Source organism: Pseudophryne corroboree, chromosome 4, assembly GCF_028390025.1.
Source record: "Pseudophryne corroboree isolate aPseCor3 chromosome 4, aPseCor3.hap2, whole genome shotgun sequence".
NCBI lineage: Eukaryota > Metazoa > Chordata > Amphibia > Anura > Myobatrachidae > Pseudophryne > Pseudophryne corroboree.
The window spans coordinates 75,804,058-75,823,722 of record NC_086447.1 but is presented as its reverse complement, the minus strand read 5'-3'; the positions used below and the strand labels follow the sequence as shown (position 1 = coordinate 75,823,722).

The 19,665-nt window shown below is 41.5% G+C and overlaps 1 protein-coding gene across 3 annotated transcripts in view; it reads right to left on the bottom strand.

Annotated features, from left to right (window-relative positions):
- LOC134908914 (cytochrome P450 2K6-like) overlaps positions 1 to 19,665 on the bottom strand; it is a 60,221-nt gene that overhangs the window by 19,843 nt on the left and 20,713 nt on the right. For all 3 annotated transcript variants that reach the window (XM_063915151.1, XM_063915152.1, XM_063915153.1), the window contains 2 exons: positions 16,492 to 16,652; positions 4,359 to 4,535 (listed from right to left, as the gene is read on the bottom strand). In XM_063915151.1, the coding sequence (XP_063771221.1) occupies positions 4,359 to 4,535; positions 16,492 to 16,652 (338 nt within the window). The remainder of the gene's footprint in view (positions 1 to 4,358; positions 4,536 to 16,491; positions 16,653 to 19,665) is intronic.

Sequence of the window (19,665 nt, the reverse complement as noted above, 5' to 3'; positions counted from 1 at the left end):
TTCTGACACCCACCCACAGAGATGTCAAACGGCAATGATATAACAAAATAAGAATGGATTATGAGCTCCTAAATTGGGATTGTGATGAGTCTTTATGTATTTTCTCTTGTAAAGTCTTGTGATTGTGACAATGGGAACTCTTCTTTATATCCTCAGAATAACCTCAGAAAAAAACACAAAAAAGGACAGGAAACACTTCTCATAGTGTGCATCAGATAATCTTGATGAAATGAGCGTGAAAGGCACAAATGGAGAATAACAGAGATGAGATTTACTTCTTACCCTTTTTAGGCCTCCACTAGGCCAAATTTTACATATAGGACATACAAGTCATCATGTGGCTCCTTTTGAATTCACACTTGGTGACCTTCATGCACTACGATGGATCTTGATGTTTTGGTGTACCTTGAACAAGCCATTGAAGGATCCTTGCAGAGTAATCAGGAGGGCAGATCTACCTGGGTCTTACCATCTGTTTTGTCCATGTGTTTACTTATGCTTTGGGACCAACAAGGCTTTATACGGTACCATGCTCTATTTTTAATGTGATTTTTAATATCACATTTTTTTTGATTACTTATTACACTATGTGGAGCATGTTTACATCTCTTTGAGGGAGATTAACATTGGTTACATCAAGATCCATCATAGTGCGTGAAGGTCACCAGTTGTGAATTCAAAAGGAGCCATGTGATGAATTGTATGTCCTATACGTGAAATTTGCCCTAGTGGAGGCCTAAAAAGGGTACAAAGTAAATCTCGTCTCTGTTTTTCTCTATTTGTGCCTTTCACGCTCATTTCAGCAAGATTATCTGATGCACACTATGAGAAGTGTTTCCTGTCCTTGTTTGTCTTTTTTTCTGAGGATATTCTGAGGATATAACGAAGAGTTCCCATTGTCACCAACACAAGACTTTACAAGAGACAATACATAAAGACTCATCACAATCCCAATTTAGGAGCTCATAATCCATTCTTTATTTTGTTATGTACTGTAACTGCCTTGGGGCACATTTACAGCTGGACATAAAGGTCTCATCTTGGGCAGTACACACCCTCTTGAAATGCTTCTTATAAAGAAGGCAAGCATGATTACTACCCAAAGCCATGCCCAATAATAACTACACAAAACGGGCACTCACCTCCCTACTCTAAAGACATTACCTTCAGTGGGGCTTGAAGGTTTGTGAACCCTTCAGAATTTTCTATATTTCTGCTGAAATTTGGCCTAATACTATCTCAGATTTCCACACAAGTCCTAAAAGTAGACAAATAGAACCAAATCAAATAAATAAGGCAAAAAATGTAGACCTTCTCATTTTTTTTTATTTAGGAAAATGATCCAATATCACACATATGTGAGTGACAATAGTCTGTGAACCTTTGCTTTCAGTATCTGGTATGACTCTCTTGTGCAGCAATAACTGCATGTAAGCATTTCCGGTAATTGCTGAGTAGTCCTTAACATTGAGATGCAGCTCATGGACGGATGTCCTGACATTTTCCTTTAGAATATTCTGGTATAAATCAAAATCAGTTGTCCCATCAATGATGGCAAGTCATCCTGAGCCAGATGCAGCATCACAGGCCCAAACCATGATACCACCGCCATCACTGTGTTTCACAGATCGTATGAGGTTTTTATTCTGGAAAGCAGTGTTCTCCTTTGTCCAAACATAGCTCTTCTCATTCAAGCAAAAATGCTCTATTTTGGACTAATCTGTCCACAAAACATTGTTCCAATAGCCTTCTGGCTTCTCCAGGAGATATTTACCAAACTGCAGATGGGCAGCAATGTTCTCTTTGGAGACTAGTGGCTTTCTCTTTGCAATCCTGCTATACACATCATTGTTCTTCAGTGTCCTCCTGATGGTGGACTCATGAACATTAACATTAGCTAATGTGAGAAAGACCTTCAGTTGCTTAGAGGTTACCTTGGGTTCCTTTGTGACTTTGCAAACTATTAGACACCTTGCTCTTGGTCTGATCTTTGTTGGTTAACCACTCCTGGGGATTGTAATAATGGTTTGGCATTTCCTCCATTTGTACACAATCTGTCTGTTGATTGGTGGAGTCCAAACTCTATAGAGAAAGTTTTGTAACCTTTTCAAGCCTGATTAGCATCAACAACTCTTCTTCTGAGGTCCTCAGAAATCTCCTTTGTGCGTGGCATAATACACTTCTACAAATGTGTTGTGAGCATCAGACTTTGATAGATCCCTGTTCTTTTAAAAAGACAGATTTTCCACTCACACCTGATGAGTGAAGGTTTAGGTATGGATTCCAGTCTCATCCCATAGATTGAAAATACCTGATTTTAATTTCGCCTTCAAAATATTTGCTAAGCCTAAAGGTTCACATACTTTTGCCACTCACAGATATATGATATTGGATCATTTTTCTCAATAACAAAATGAGCTTGTCTAAGTTTTTTTTTCGTGTCATTTGTTTGATTTCATTCTCTTTATCTACATTTAGGACTTGTGAGAAAATCTGAGGCCAAATTTCAGCAGACATATAGAAAATTCTGAAGAGTTCGCAAACTTTCAAGCACCACTGTAGCACTCACGTGGCAGAGAGACAGGACTGCTGAGTGTGCAGTTACCTGGGTGCATCTAATCTCAGATGCATTTGTAAATAGAATGACTGACTGCACCATGTGTCTGAGGTATCATCAATTACATTATTACATTCATACATGACATTTGTGTACTATTACAGCGTTGTGAAATAGACAATATGTAAACATGAAAGAGACGTGTGTTGTTATTTTAGGGATAGATCTTCTATAGGTAACTTTTAGCAAACATATTTGGGGACTTCAGTTAAGTCGCTAATGTTTACATTATATTAATGCTAATACCCCTTTCAGACCAACTGAGGCGGGTCGCACTAGGGAGCCTGAAACTGGAGTATGTTTCCCGGTTGGTGATATCAGCGGTGACCCAGATGTTGGGGTCGCTTGGAGCTCACATGATCTCCAAGCGCCGCCCATCCACATACAGTGAACGGGAAACGGGTTTCATCACCCCGGTTCCTGTTCACACCGCATAGTGAGCCCGGTTGAACACGTGTTCAACCCTGCTCGCTACCTGATACTTCAGCCCTGACACCCTTCAGACTGCACAAGCGTTCAATGTTCCAGGGACGTGCGGTGAGCAAAATGTCTCAGGAGGCACTGGCTAGCACCAGAGCCAGATTTATATGAAATACTGTACAGTATATGAGCCAAAGGGTACATCTGGGCATTATGCACAGGTGCAGTAGTATATATACATGTGGGCATTATACACAGGTGCAGCACTATATACATGTGGGTATTATACACAGGTGCAGTAGTATATATACATCTGGGCATTATGCACAGGTGCAGCAGTATATACATGTGGGCATTATACACAGGTACAGCAGTATATACATGTGGGCATTATACACAGGTGTAGCAGTATATACATGTGGGCATTATACACAGGTGCAGCAGTATATACATGTAGGCAGTATACACAGGTGTAGCAGTATATACATGTGGGCATTATACACAGGTGCAGCAGTATATACATGTAAGCAGTATACACAGGTGCAGCAGAATATACATGAAGGCATTATACACAGGTGCAGAAGGATATATATGTGGACATTATACACAGGTACAGCAGTATATACATGTGGGCATTATACACAGGTGCAGCAATATATACATGTGAGCATTATACACACGTGCAGCAGTATATACATGTGGGCATTATAAACAGGTGCAGCAGTATATACATGTGGGCATTATACACAGGTGCAGCAGTATATACATGTAGGCAGTATACACAGGTGCAGCAGTATATACATGTGGACATTATATACAGGTGCAGCAGTATATACATGTGGGCATTATACACAGGTGCAGCAGTACTGTATATACATGTGGGCATTATACACAGGTACTGCAGTATATACATGTGGGCATTATACACAGGTGCAGCAGTATATACATGTGGTGCATTATACACAGGTGCAGCAGTATATACATGTGGGCATTATACACAGGTGCAGCAGTATAAACTCCTGGAAATTTGGTGAGTTTTGAACAGAGATGTGCGGGTAAGATAGGCAGGGGAGGCACTGCCTCACCTGCCATAGACTTTTTACTCCTGAGTTTTGGCTATAAAAATCATTAGAATAATGCAAAGAAGATATTTCAAACATATTCTTTGTATTTTTCATATACTTTATACAGTAAGAACTCTGGTACAAACATTAGTATGACAGGAAAGGCTCTGCCTCACCTGCCTCATCCCACCGCACGTCACTGCCGTGTTCATAGCTGGTGGTCTGAAAGGGGTATAAATGAAATGATGAAGTTATACCTCCAGCTGCTTAGCCAGGAACACATCAATCAGATTCCTCTGGTCATTCACATCCAGTTCTTCCTTCTGTTTCATAAATGTCGCTCTGATAAAGTTCAGAATCTTTCTAGTGTTCTCAAACATTATCCTATGAACACCCGGCAGCCTGTCCATCACAGCTGGGAAACTGTTATACAGCTTTAAAAGAAGAATGTCGTTTAATACAAATCTGAAAGTTACATTTAACTTTTACTTTATTCTCATATCATAGAAACAGTCTAACATTATAATCTAAGTTATTAAAACACAAAAAAAATTAGTTAAAATAAAAAATAATTTTGCCATCATCATGTCACTGTCACACTATAAACTACCCTTGCAGCAAGAACACTATATGTTGCTGCATATGCGAATCTTCCATTCAAGCTTCAGCAGGGGGAGATCCTAAAAGGATCACTCACCTGCAGCTGCAGGAAGACAATATTCCTGCAGCCTGGGTTCAGGTAGATCAGGAAAGCTGTGTATCCCCCAGCTATAGTCACTCCTGGGGTGGGGGGCGGGTGAACTCCCACCAGCCTGGGCTGTCTGCCACCACCTACCAGCCAGCAGTGAGTCATGGGAAAACCTTAGTATCACCCCTGTCTGCTGGATGATGTGCTTGTAGGACTGTGAAGAGGTGTAGTATGGTATGCCGGCGGCCAGGCTCCCGGCGACAAGCATACCGGCGCCGGAAGCCCGACTGCCTTTATACCGACAGCGTGGCAAGCGCAAATGAGCCCCTTTCGGGCTCGCTGCGGGCACAGTGGCTCGCTACGTGCGCCATGCTATTTTATTCTCTCTCCAGGGGGGTCGTGAACCCCCACGAGTGAGAAAAAGTGTCGGTATGCCGGCTGTCGGGATCCCGGCGCCGGTATACTGTGCGCCGGGATCCCGATAGTCGGCATACTGAAGACCACCCCTGAGAAGTCCTGCAAGAAGCAGAAGTACTGTATTGTTTTACAGAGATTTTAAAAAAAATTGTTAAAAAAACATTTATGTATCACTGTGGGAAAAAAAATGCATAAGCTTGAAGGCACAGCCTATATGGCCATGCGGTAGGGCCTGTCTTATTGAATGCTGTTGCATCACCCATCATCCCTGCATTCTGCTGCTCCCATTTGCTCTTGTCTTTCTGCTAGTTTCCAAATCATGGCACTCTCTTGCTCCAACCTATAGTTCGTTCCACATTCTATTTTACCACTTTCACCTCTATTCTTCCTGCATGGATGGTGTAATGGTTAGCATAACTGCCCCACACTGTTGAAGTCATGGGTTTAATTCCCACAATGGTTCTGACTGTGTAAAGCTTGTATATTCTCCCCGTGTTTGCATGAGTTTCCTCTAGGTACTTTAGATTCCTCCCACAATCCAGAAATGTACTGGTAGAATTAATTGGCTCCCAGTGGCAGATGATATCAGGAGAAGAAAAGAGGTACCTTTGTTTTGAGATGAGTCGCCATCAAGTCTATTTCTGGATGACCAAATCTTACTATCCTTTGAAACACATGCAGGCCGATAGAGAATGCAAACGCTGCTCGGCCCCTTCCATAATACTTGTCACTTTCTTCAGCAGAACCCAGCTCTTTGTGCCAACCTGGTGATTCAAATATGCCACTACAGCATCATTTTCTGAGAAAACTTTAAGATGCTTTCCTGACTGTTGGTTCAGAAAATGTATTGCTCTCCAAACAGCCCTCATTTCTCATCCTGATTGGATGAACACATCAACACTTGTGAAGACCAGATTCCCTTCTGATTTTGTTGCATTAAATGTGGACCCAATCCTGTGGAACTTGCATTGGTAGTAGTAACAACCACTGTAGTTATGGCAATATAGCTCTGTCAATCTGTTCTGTGCTTGCTTACCAGGAGAGAGACTTTCTTGTGGTTTGATCCAGACTTACTTGGTAACACAAAGGAGTCCCCTTTTGGCTGTACTTCAGCAAGTTCGTCTGCAATTTTCTCATTCTCCACTTTGCCCAAGGAATAATGTCTATAATGGATGACACTATCCTAGGCATGATGTCACTTTACTGCATGCTTGTACCAATGTGGCCAGTTCTTGGATTTTCCTGCATCTTTCCTTCGATAACGTAACCTTGAATTGCAGAGTGTCAATCTGTGCGCCCAGAAATTGCATCCATTATACAGTATTCAACTCGCTTCTCTCCCTGTTTATTAGCTAACCAAGAGACTGAAGAAATGTTATTGTTGTTGTTGCCAAATGGGAGACGTGAACTGGAAATGCTTTCCTAGGATTCAGAACCTCAGATATTTTCAGAATTAGTATGTATCATTTAAGTACATTGAAGCCAACAAATTCTTCTCTCTTTATACCTTCTAAAATGGATCTTAAGGCCCGTACACACTGGTCGATATATCGGCCGTTCTCTTGAACGGCCGATATATCACGGGACCGTCGGCCAGTGTGTACGGCCAATACGTCTGTGAACTCCGTCGTTCACAGACATATCGTCGTTCGACCGCCCGTACACGTGCTGCGGCGGCCGGCATTGATTGACAGCTGAACTGGGCGGGCGTGTGTACACGCCCACCCAGTTCATGACTTCAGTCCCCAACGGATCGGGCAGTGTCTATGTACAGCACACTGCCCGATCCGTCCATAGATATATCTGCAGATCAATTGATCTGCAGATATATCTATTAGTGTGTACCCACCTTTTGGGTTTCCATATGAAATTTCTTGGTCTTCACAAATTTGTTCAGTTCTCTGTGGCTCCTCCTGTAAACTTTTCTACCAGAAGTAGTCAGGAATAAAAACCACTCTTTCTGCTAATGTCTATTGCCTTGATTTCTGAAGTTATCACTGGAACTTCCAATTCCACAAATTTTTCCAGTCTTGGGATTTCTGAAAATTCTATATGAGCTCCTTGAAACACTGTATCCAGAACTCATCTGTCTTGAACTGAATCTTCCCATTGCTTGGCAAATTTTAAATGTCTGCCCCCTACTGGTACTAATGCAGGGAATCTGTAGTAGTCATTGTTATCTATTGCCTCTCTTGAAGGATTGGTTAAAAGACTGCCTTGTCATCCCTGTTGAAAATCTGCCACTATATTGATGTCCTGGCCTACAACTTCAAGCTTCTTTAAACTGTTGTCTGGAAGACGCCACAAAATACCTGTTAAGTCTATCCTGAGGTAGTCTTGCTGACTTTCCTTCTGTCATCTCTTGTATTATTGCATCAAACATATTACCAAACAGCAGGAAGCTTTCATATGCTAAGGAAACCATCCGGTTCTTGGAGAGCACATATGTCCACCTATGCACATAGCCACAGAGCTCTTCTTGCCATTATACCTGTAGACATAGACTTCTCTGAAAAGTTTAAAACATCACCTGAAGCTTCTCACAGGTACTCTAAAGCCTTCTGAATAATTCCCAGACTTCTCTGCAAATAATGCCTTGAGATTTTCCTTGATACTGAAGCTATGAAACACCAGACTTTTATGAAATAGCTGTTGAGCTATGCAACTTCTTCAAAGAGCTCTCAATTCTTTTATCCATACTCTCTCTCAAAATAGCTTCACCCTTGAGAAGAATGGTTGTTTTTGATACAACTTATGCTACTGTAGCATCAATTCTTGGGATAGCTACTTATCATTAACCGTACACATATAATCAATTCTCTTCATATTACCCATACACTTTTCCAAATTCTGCCATTCTTTAGACATGATTTCTTTCTTTACTTTATGCACCAAGAAATATCTGTTTTTCCTAGACTTATCTTCAAACAGTAGGTCTTGATTATCAAATTTTTTCTAGAGATGTGTGGCGGGCACTTTTCTTGTTTTGGTTTTGGTTCTGGTTCCATCCTCATGTTTTGGATCTGGATTGGTTTTTCCAAAACCATCTTTTCGTGTTTTGGTTTTGGTTTAGGGTCTGGATGATTTTTGAAAAAAACAAAAACAGCTAAATTCACAGAATTTGGGGGTAATTTTGTTCCTACGGTATTATTAACCTCAATGACATTAATTTCCACTCATTTACAGTCTATTATGAACACCTCACAATATTGTATTTAGGCCTAAAAGTTGCACGAGGTAGCTGTATGACTAAGCTAAGCGACACAAGTGTGTGGTACAAACACCTGGCCCATCTGCCACCCTAGGAGTGGCCCTGCCACCCTAGGAGTGGCACTGCAATGGCAGACAGGCTGGCAGAGTTAAAAAATAGGCCCCAAACAGCACATCATGCAAAGAAGAAAAAGGGTGCAATGAGGTAGTTGTATGACTAAGCTAAGCGACACAAGTGTGCGGCACAAACACCTGGCCCATCTAGGAGTCACACTGCAGGGGCAGACAGGATGGCACTTAAAAAAAAAAGAAAGTCCCCAAACAGCATTTCATACAAAGAAGTAAAAGAGGTGCAATGAGGTAGTTGTATGGCTAAGCTAAGTGACACAAGTGTGCGGCACAAACACCTGGCCCATCTAGGAGTGGCACTGCAGTTGCAGACAGGATGGCACTTAAAAAAACTAGTCCCCAAACAGCACACAATGCAAAGAAGAAAAAGAGGTGCAATGAGGTAGCTGTATGACTAAGCTAAGTGACACAAGTGTGCGGCACAAACAACATGGGACGTGCTGGAATTTGCCCAGATGTAATACACGCACAATATTGGTGGCACAGGAGAGCGTAACCCTAAACCACACACACACGGCAAAGCCTGTAAAATTAATTTGGATAATAAAAACCCTTTTATTTGGAGCTATTATAATAATAAGCCGCACAGGTGAGCGTACCCCTACACCACACAAGGCAAACCCTGTAAAAATTATTTGGATAGTAAAATAAGTAATATAAGCCTTTCATTTGGAGTAAATAATATACAGCACAGCACACCACACCACCACTGGACTTATGGCAGCACAAGACAGCACTGGACTGGACTTTGGATTTTACATGCCCTCTACTATCACATTGGGCATCGGCCTTGGCAGACGACATTGATGGCATATCATCATCTACTGTATGTCATGACTAGTGGCAGCAGCTTTACTACTAGGAGGAAGTGGTTCTTGATCTTTCCCTATGTTATCCTCCAAATTTTTGTTCTCCATTATTTTTCTGGATTTGTATAACAATGAGGGTCATTCCGAGTTGATTGCTCGCTGCTGATTTTCGCAGAGCAGCGATCAGGTTTATACTGCGCATGCGTAAGCCCCGCAATGCGCACGTGTATCATACGGGTACAAAGTGGATTGTTGCTGAGTGATGGATTTAACGAAGAATCCATTCACACAGCCGATCGCAAGGAGATTGAAAGAGGGCATTTATGGGTGTCAACTGACCGTTTTCTGGGAGTGGTAGGGAAAACGCAGGCATGTCCGGGTATTTGGAGGGTGGATGTCTGACGTCAATTCTGGCACCAAAAAGACTGAAGTGATCACAAGGGCTGAGTAAGTCCAGCACTACTCAGAAACTGCACAAACTGTTTTTGCAGAGCACGGTTGCACAGGCAAAGTGAAAATACACTCCCCCGTGGGCGGGGACTGTGTGTTTGTATGGCTGCTAAATGTAGCTAGCGAGCGATCAACTCGGAATGACCCACTATATGCGGTACAGGAGAGCGTACCCCTACACCACACAGGACAAACCCTGTAAAATTTATTTGGATTAAATATTAATAATCCCTTTATTTGAAGTAAATAATATACAGCACAGGACAGCACCACTGAATTTATATGGCAGCACCACTGGACTGGGCTTATACAGCAGTACCACCGGAATTATACGGCAGTATCACTGGACTTATACGCCAGTACCACTGGAATTATATGGCAGGATCACTGGAATTATATGGCAGTATCACTGGAATTATATGGCAGTACCACTGGATTTATACGGCAGTATCACTGGACTGGATTTATACGGCAATACCACTGGATTTATACGGCAGTACCACTGGACTTATATGGCAGTACCATTGGACTGAATTTATACATCAGTATCACTGGATTTATATGCCAGTACCGTTGGAATTATGGAAGGAAAGAAAGATATACAGCGCTGTTTGACACAGTAATGTCTATAAATGTATATTTTTGATATGTATAATAAAACAGATTTTTATGGAATAAAAATACAAATATTTTAATAAAATGAAAAAAACTATAAAAAACTATACGTCTCTTATATGACTACAGGTGGACTTGAGAGTGTATTTTTGCTGACAATCAATTAATTTAGGCACACACCAATAAAAGCACAGTCATAATATTGGACCAAGTAGTGACAAGTTCATCCTACTGGATGTATTTACCAAGTCTGTGTTCCGTTTAGAATGGGTCCCGTTTTGATGTCAATCCGTATGGCAACGGTGATATAATTAGGGTCCTGGTTCACAGTTGACTTGGGGCTCCGTGTTCCTTTAAATGGGTCCTTTAGATGTCGTAGGCAGTGGCAATGCCCATATGGATCCTGGTTCACGGAGAGGAGAATGTACACAGAGGTCCTGACTGTAGAAGGTGGCGTGATGGAGGTGCTGGTCAGCGTGTGTCTGCTCAAGTCCTTGCCTAACGCGTTTCGCTGCTCCAGGCAGCTTTGTCAAAGGTAATGTGGCATTGAGACTGATCACCCTTTTATAGGGGAAGTGATGTCATCATTAGAGACAGCTGATGTTTAATTGTTAATCTAAACTTATTGCTAAAAATAGTGCAAAAATTCAATCTGATATTTAATATTATTATGAGACATCATTCTAGTTGTTTAATTGTAAAAAACGAGGTTGGAAACGAGAAATAACTGGTTAGTTTATTGTATTGAATGCAGGAATTCCGGTCATGTGATTTTGAATGGCCAATATGGAGTTGTTTATGAGTCATGTGTCTATGTCACATGTTCTGTAAGTTAGCCCTTCGTTTATCAGGAAGTGAAATACTAGTTGGAACGCATAGGGTTTTCCGGTCACGTGATCGGACTTGTGCCGGCCACGTGACACGCTCACACTGAAATGGTTCTATATATGGCGATGCGCAGGATCTAATTTAAGAAAACATGTCACGTGGTCGGACTTAGCCGGTCACGTGACTGGTAGACAATTTAGGTTGATAAAGTTATATAGTGAAGAAGTCAGACTCACGTGATCAGACTGACGTCGATCACGTGACCCGCTCCGTCATTTCTAACCGTGCATTGCTTATCAGTGTTTTAAAACCTATTGTATTGAGTCGGTTGCTAAGCAACCTATGCGTAGTGCTGTCCATTAAATCTCCGTTCATTTAAATCTGTCAAAGTATAAACTAAGTCAGTTACTAGACGACCGCAAGTTTAGATAAAACAAAACTCTACCCAAAAGAGTTTGTTAAGCTCTTCGTTTATCAGGAAGTGAAATACTAGTTGGAACGCATAGGGTTTCCGGTCACGTGGTCGGACTTGTTGTATTGAATCGGTTGCTAAGCTACCTATACGTAGTGCTGTCCATTAGACCTCCGTTCATTTGAACCTATCAAAGTGTAAACTGAATCAGTTGCTAGACGACCGCAAGTTTGGATAAAGGAAAACTCTACCCAAAAGTGCATTATGTTGTAATTTATCATAAGCTGGAAAACTTTCGTTATACATATTCACAAAACATCAGTGCGACACGGGTGTATCGAGGAGCAAGCAGAACACTCAATTGAGTGTGGTTACACAAGTCGAATTCTAGTAATCGGACACCAAGAAAAGTTGTCCTTAAATTATGTAAATAATTATACTTGCATTTGAATAAAGATTTATTGATGAACTATTTATATTCTTATTCATAATATTATGTTTATTTTTATTTTTAATTATATTCACTGGAATTATATGGCAGTACCACTGGATTTATACGGCAGTATCACTGGACTGGATTTATACGGCAATACCACTGGATTTATACGGCAGTACCACTGGACTTATATGGCAGTACCATTGGACTGAATTTATACATCAGTATCACTGGATTTATATGCCAGTACCGTTGGAATTATACTGCAGGATCACTGGAATTATCCGGCAGTATCACTGGAATTATATGGCAGTACCACTGGATTTATACGGAAGTAACACTGGATTGGATATATATGGCAGCATCACTAGATTTATATGCCAGTGCCACTGGAATTGTACGGCAGTACCACTGGAATTATATAGCAGTACCACTGAACATATACGGCAGTATCACTGGATTTATATGGCAGTACCACTGGATATATACGGCAGTACCACTGGATTTATAAGGCAGTACCACTTGACTTATACGGCAGTATCACTGGACTGGATTTGTATGCCAGTACCACAGGATTTATATGGCATGACCACTGGACATATATACGGCAATATCACTGGAATTATATGGCAGTATCACTGGACTGGATTTATACGCCAGTACCACTGGAATTATATGGCAGTACCACTGGAAATATACAGCAGTATCACTGGAATTATACGGCAGTACCACTGGACTGGATTTATACGCCAGTACAACTGGATTTATATGGCATGACCACTGGACTTATACGGCAGTATCACTGGAATTATATGGCCGTACCACTGGACATATACGGCAGTATCACTGGACTGGATTTATACACCAGGACCGGTCGAATTATACGACAGTACCACTGGACATATACAGCAGTATCACTAGAATTATACGGCAGTACAACTGGAATTATACATCTGTACCACTGGACATATACGGCAGTACCACTGGACTGGATTTATACGCCAGTACCGCAGGAATTATATGCCAGTACCACAGGATTTATATGGCATGACCACTGGACATATACGGCAGTATCACTGGAATTATATGGCAGTATCACTGGACTGGATATATACGCCAGTACCACTGGAATTATATGCCAGTACCACTGGAAATATACTGCAGTGTCACTGGAGTTATACGGCAGTACCACTGGACATATACGGCAGTATCACTGGACTGGATTTATACGTCAGTACAACTGGATTTATATGGCATGACCACTGGACTTATACGGCAGTATCACTGAAATTATATGGCCATACCAATGGACATATATGACAGTATCACTGTACTGGATTTATACACCAGTACCGTTGGAATTATACGCCAGTACCACTGGAATTATACAACAGTATCACTAGAATTATACAGCAGTACAACTGGAATTATACATCTGTTACTTCCACTGGACATATACGGCAGTATCCCTGGACTGGATTTACACGTCAGTACCGCTGGAATTATACGCAAGTACCACTGGATTTATACGGCAGTAATGCTGGACATATACGGCAGTATCACTGGACATATATACGGCAGTATCACTGGACTGGATTTGTACGCCAGTACCGCTGGATTTATACGGCATGACCACTGGACTTATACGGCAGGATCACTGGAATTATATGGCCATACCAATGGACATATATGACAGTATCTCTGGACTGGATTTATACACCAGTACCGTTGGAATTATACGCCAGTACCACTGGAATTATACAACAGTATCACTAGAATTATACGGCAGTACAGCTGGAATTATACGTCTGTTACTTCCACTGGACATATATGGCAGTATCCCTGGACTGGATGTACACGCCAGTACCGCTGGAATTATACGCAAGTACCACTGGATTTATACGGCAGTAATGCTGGACATATACGGCAGTATCACTGGACATATATACGGCAGTATCACTGGACTGGATTTGTACGCCAGTACTGCTGGAATTATATGCCAGTACCACTGGAATTATACGGCAGTATCACTGAATTTATACCGCAATACCGCTGGACATATATGGCAGTATTACTGGACATATATGGCAGTATTACTGGACATATATATGACAATACCACTGGACATATACAGAAGCACAGGGACACCACCTCTGGACTGATGCAGGATAACACAGCACCACTGCAATGGACTTGACTTATACAGCAGCACTGGACATATGGCAGCAGAGGACACCACCACTGTGACTGGACTGATGTAGCACAAGACACTACCACTGTAATGATGCAGGACAACACAGCACCACTGGACTGGATTTATACAGCAGCACTGGACATATGGCAGCAGAGGACACTACAACTGAGACTGAACTGATGCAGCACAAGACACCACCACTGGACTGATGCAGCACAACACAGCAACACTGTAAGGAACTTATACAGCAGCACTGGACAAATGACAGCAGTGTACACAACCACTGTGACTGGATTGATGCAGCACAAGACACTACCACTGTACTGATGCAGGACACTGAGTACGGAGACACGTCCTCTCTCTACACTCTCCAATGCCGGAGTGAAAATGGCGGTGATGCACGGCTCCTTATATGGAATCCAAACCCCGCGAGAATCTGAAAGTGGGATGATGACGTTTTGCCTCGTTCTGGTTTCCGAGTCAGGCGGGAAAACCCGAGCCTGACTTGGATCCGGTACCCGGTAGTGAAGTCCGGTAGGGCTCGGTTCTCAGGGAACCGAACCCGCTCATCTCTAATTTTTTCCCAGTGTCTTTATAATTCATAAATTTTAATATATTCTTCAGCATGCTATACACAAAATCCAGATTAAACATTCATGTATCATCATGGACTTCACCAGATTCTTCACTGGAAATAGTTTCTATTTCATCTTCAAAATTAAATTCTGATGTTTTTGAACCAGCATCAAAATCCAAACTAGTTTGTGATCTAGAGCTGTTAGAGCTCTGCAATTCCATAAATTCTTATTTAGTAACAAATTACTTTTTCATCCTGTCCATGAAATCCTGCAACTGATTAGACTGAATAACAGCCGGTGTAGTTTCCCTCACGTTCACTACAAAATCTTGTATCCTGGTTTCCAGAGAAAGGTCTATCATATGCCACACATATTTTAGAAAGATGCTTCTTCTTTCAAGTTTTCTTCCTAGCTCCCATATCAGGAGACACACTGCAGAATAAAATGTTCACTATTACAATACTCACTAACTAACCACTGCAGGAATAAAGTACCCTGGGACTTACTGTACCTCGAGTGTGGAAACACAGCTAGCTGTCTTCAGTGAGAGGAAAGCCAGAAGCAGCTCCATAAACCTTCTGTGAGTGGCAGCATCTTTTTTATGCCTCTGACACCTAACAAGGGGGCAGGCGCATAGGGCAGTCACGTCAAAAGCATGTCTGCCTTCTACCAGCCGTCAACAGGACATCCACCCGCTGCCAGCTGACGCCTGTACTTCTGCCCACTGTTCCCTGCAGGGGTCTATGCAGATGCCAGGACACACACAAATACCATGCGGTCAGCGGGAGGAGGGGGGTGGGAAACAGCCAGCAAAGGACAATCACTGGAGGAATCTGTGGGGCACACATAACCACCAGGCCCATATAAAAATAAAAACTTGCACCAGCCTCTCCCAAGGGTGCCACCCCAACCACACTGCGGCTATAGAGAGGTGCACATTCTGGGAATAGAAGTGAAGTAAGAACAAAAAAATAACAAACCTCCTACACTACTGCTCTGGAACTCCATCCCTCCCTCTGAGTTTTGGCCAGCCTCCACGTCTTCAAATGGACTCTCTAATCTCAGAACCTACATACAAGTTTCTTAGTCCTCACTACTCAGTACCTCTGTGAGTCCACCTAACTGCTTTCCCAGTTCACCCTCCTAGTTACCCTCTCCTTCATAGACTATAAGCCCCCATGTGAAAGGCATGCTACCCTTGTATTCTACTACTACTGTAGCACTATTCCTCTCATTAAGGCTTTCCCAGACTTTTCACACATGCGTAGAAGCAACAAAAAAAAATATGTGCATACATCAGCACTGTGTCCTCTGAACCAAGCCCTACAATGCTGTATTTAGTAATAATGTTTGCTATAATCTTTATACATGTTGATTAATTTTTTATGTTTTACTGTAAAAATGAATAAATGAATCTTTATAAGATAAGATTTGAGTTGGTCAAGCGGCTCCTGAAATAACTGTCTAGTTTTAGTTTTTTCAACAATTAAGGGAATTTGGCAGATTTCCGAGTTATTTTAATGAATAGGCTTTGAACGGAGAGATTATTTGTCACAAGAAAGTAGAAATAAAAATGAAGTTAAAAAAAATAATTAATTGAAACAGCGATATAATAATAACTTACTCGGACCGTAGGACTTCCCAGGAGTTTGACATTTTCATTAACCGATCTCATGAGCTGCAGTAGGGTTGGATCATCATATTCAAATCTACGGCTGAGTAGTATGGACACAATTATATTGGCTACAGCAGCATTCATGATGGTCATGTTGTTAAAGGGCTTTCCTAGAAATGGAAAAAGACAAGTTTAAAAAAAATATATATTTAAGTGTGTGCTGACCCTCATGTTTTGGTTTTGCCTAAACCACCCTCAGTGTTTTGTTGTTGTTTTTTTTGGTTTTGGCAAAACCACCTTCAGGTGTTCTTATTTGGATTAGAATTTAATTTTGGTTTTAGATTTCTTGAAAATTGATAAAAACAGCTAAAATCATGTAATGTGGACCTATTTTTGTTCCAACAGTATTATTAACATCAATAACATTACATTTCCAGTTAATATTGGTCAGCTCACAATATTGATCACCAATATTGGCCAAAGGCTTCAGTGAGCTGGCTGGCTAAACAAAGTGACACAGCAGTGGCAGTACAGTAGCACATCTATGAAACATTGTGGTACAGCAGTGGCAGGCAGGATAGCAGTTTAATAAATTATATGACCCCCATAGAATGTTTTCATTAATCAAGAACTAGATCAGAGGCCCGAGGGCAGTACAGGGAAATGAAGGTGTATTATGCAGTGGAAGGCAAGTAAAAAACTGATTGATTAAAAATGGAAAAATGAGAGATGTGTAACAAATGATTTATAAAAAAAGCACCCGGATGTGAGATTAGTTTGCCAAATTATTATTCATTAAATCTGATTCACTAAAATGTTATTTTGATTTATGTATTTTGATTTTTATGAATAAAATATATTTAAAAAAAAAAAAAGAAAGGTATGGAACAAATTATATAAAAAAAAAAAAAACAAGAATCCTAATGTGAGGTTTGATATCTAAATTATTACATTGTAATGCAAAATCAATCTGGTCCTTTCAGCGTTCACATGCATCAGGAGTAAGAACAATACAAGAGATCAAGCTTATGAGACAATGTTCCTAAAATACATATTGAAAAGGAAAGTGGTGCATGATTAAATAGTCCTTTGTAATAGCCTCCTCCACCGATTGCTCACAAGGTTGACGGCTGTGCAAAAAACTCTTTCTGATTACATATTGGATGGTGGGCAGCTTAAGTACACCAAAGCGATATTGTACAAGAGGCTCCAAATTGCCTTTTTTCCTCCCAGTATTCAAAGGGACTGTGTGAAATGCTAATTTGTACATTGTCATTAAAATAATCCTCCACCATCCTATTGATGCTTACTGTAATTGAGTAACTTTGATAGAGTGGTCCATAATTGTGTGCAATTCTTTAAAGCCTGACCAGATGTCATAATCTTGTTTAACTCCAGTACACTGAGTTGACTCATCACCATCATCTTCACTACCAGTGGGTCTCTTGGAAAAGGTCAGTTTTTTTCATGGCAGCAGCAATTGGAGCAGGAAAAGCTGAAGCAGGAGACTTTGTTGTATCATGTGCCACCTGATCTGACAACATGCTTACAAAGTGATCTTTGTAAGAGAAGAAAGATGTTACATAGGACTTAAAAATAGTATCAAGCATGGTTGGTAAAAGTTAATGACCGAGTGGCAAGATATGCAAATCCTTCTATCCTGGTTAAATGAAAAAAGAACTTGATCCACAAGTCCAACATACTGTACTTAGCAGAATCTCTTCCATTCATTTCTTTTTCAGTAGTTTAATTATGGAAATTTACTTGCAGTGTGAACTCACTTCAAATAGTTTCAGCAGCTTGCATAAAACAGAGTATTCTCCACTGTGCTGGACTAAGGTAACATGTCCCCTTTCCCTATCTCATGCACCAATATGTACACTTGGATGGCTTGTTACTGTTCCGTCAGTTGCAGGGCCAGTTCTAGACCTTGTGGCGTGCAGGGCGAAAGTTTCCTTTGGCGCCCCACACCCACCATGATAGATAAAACAGGATTAGTGCATGGCGTAGGCACGCATCAAAAATAGGGATGTGGCTTCATAGTTATGCCCCCCTGTATTTGTGCCCCCTGTAGCTGTGCCCCCAGTAGATTTTCCCCCTGTAGTTTTGCACCGTGTAGCTGTGCTGTCAATAGAGTTGTGCCCCCTGTAGAGTTGTACCCCCTGTAGCTTTGCCCACAGTAGATTTGCTCCCAGTAGCTGTGCTTCCTTTAGTTTTGCCCCCTGTTGATGTGCCCTCAGTGGTTGTGCCCCTGTAGTTTTTTCCCCTGTTGCTGTGCCCTCAGTAGTTGTGCCCCCTGTTGCTGTGCCCTTAGTAGCGGCGCTTACACAGAAAAACTGCTAATAAAAATAAATAAATACTCACCAGCCCCACTCCTGCTTTCCGACCGCTGCTGCTATCCCCCAGTTCCAGCCTCCGCTCCTCGGATCTTTGGGAGAGAACTTCTGTTTGTGCAGCTCTCCTGCACATTTGATCGCACCCCTGCACAGCGATTTACCCCTACCCTGTAGGCGGTATGTCCAAAATGCCGACATTTAAAATACAAACGTGTCAAAATGCCGATATATGTTTTTTATTAATTTTTGCCTGTAGGCATTTTGAACATGTCGGCATAATGAATGTCAGTATTTTGACTGTATCTGTATTTTGACCGTCAATATTGTGTCCGAAGGTAAATTATACCGAAACCGCAGGGTAGCACTTGATTTACAGATGGACTCAATTCCGACGGTCATAATCCCGACAGCCATTGACCGACAGTCAAAATACTGACACAGTCAAAATACTGACATTCATTATACCGGCATGTCCAAAATGCCGACATAGTCAGAATACCGACATTTAAAATGCAGACACGTCAAAATGCCGACATTTGTTTTTAAGGAATTTTTGCCCCAAAACAGACTTGTTCATGCTTTACCATCCCAGTGGACCTGGAAGGGGAATGTAATAGTGTGCCGAGTGCAGCGAGGCACCGTACCCGAAGCATGGCAAGCGCAGTGAGCCATGCGAGGGGACGCAGCACACTTATATGGTGTCTATGTCGACATATGTTCACATTGACACAAAAATAAAATAAAAACTCATGCCAGTATTTTGAAATGTCTTTATTCTGACTATGTCGGCATTTTGAACATGTCGGCATAATGATTGTCAGTATTTGGACTGTCGGTCAATGGCTGT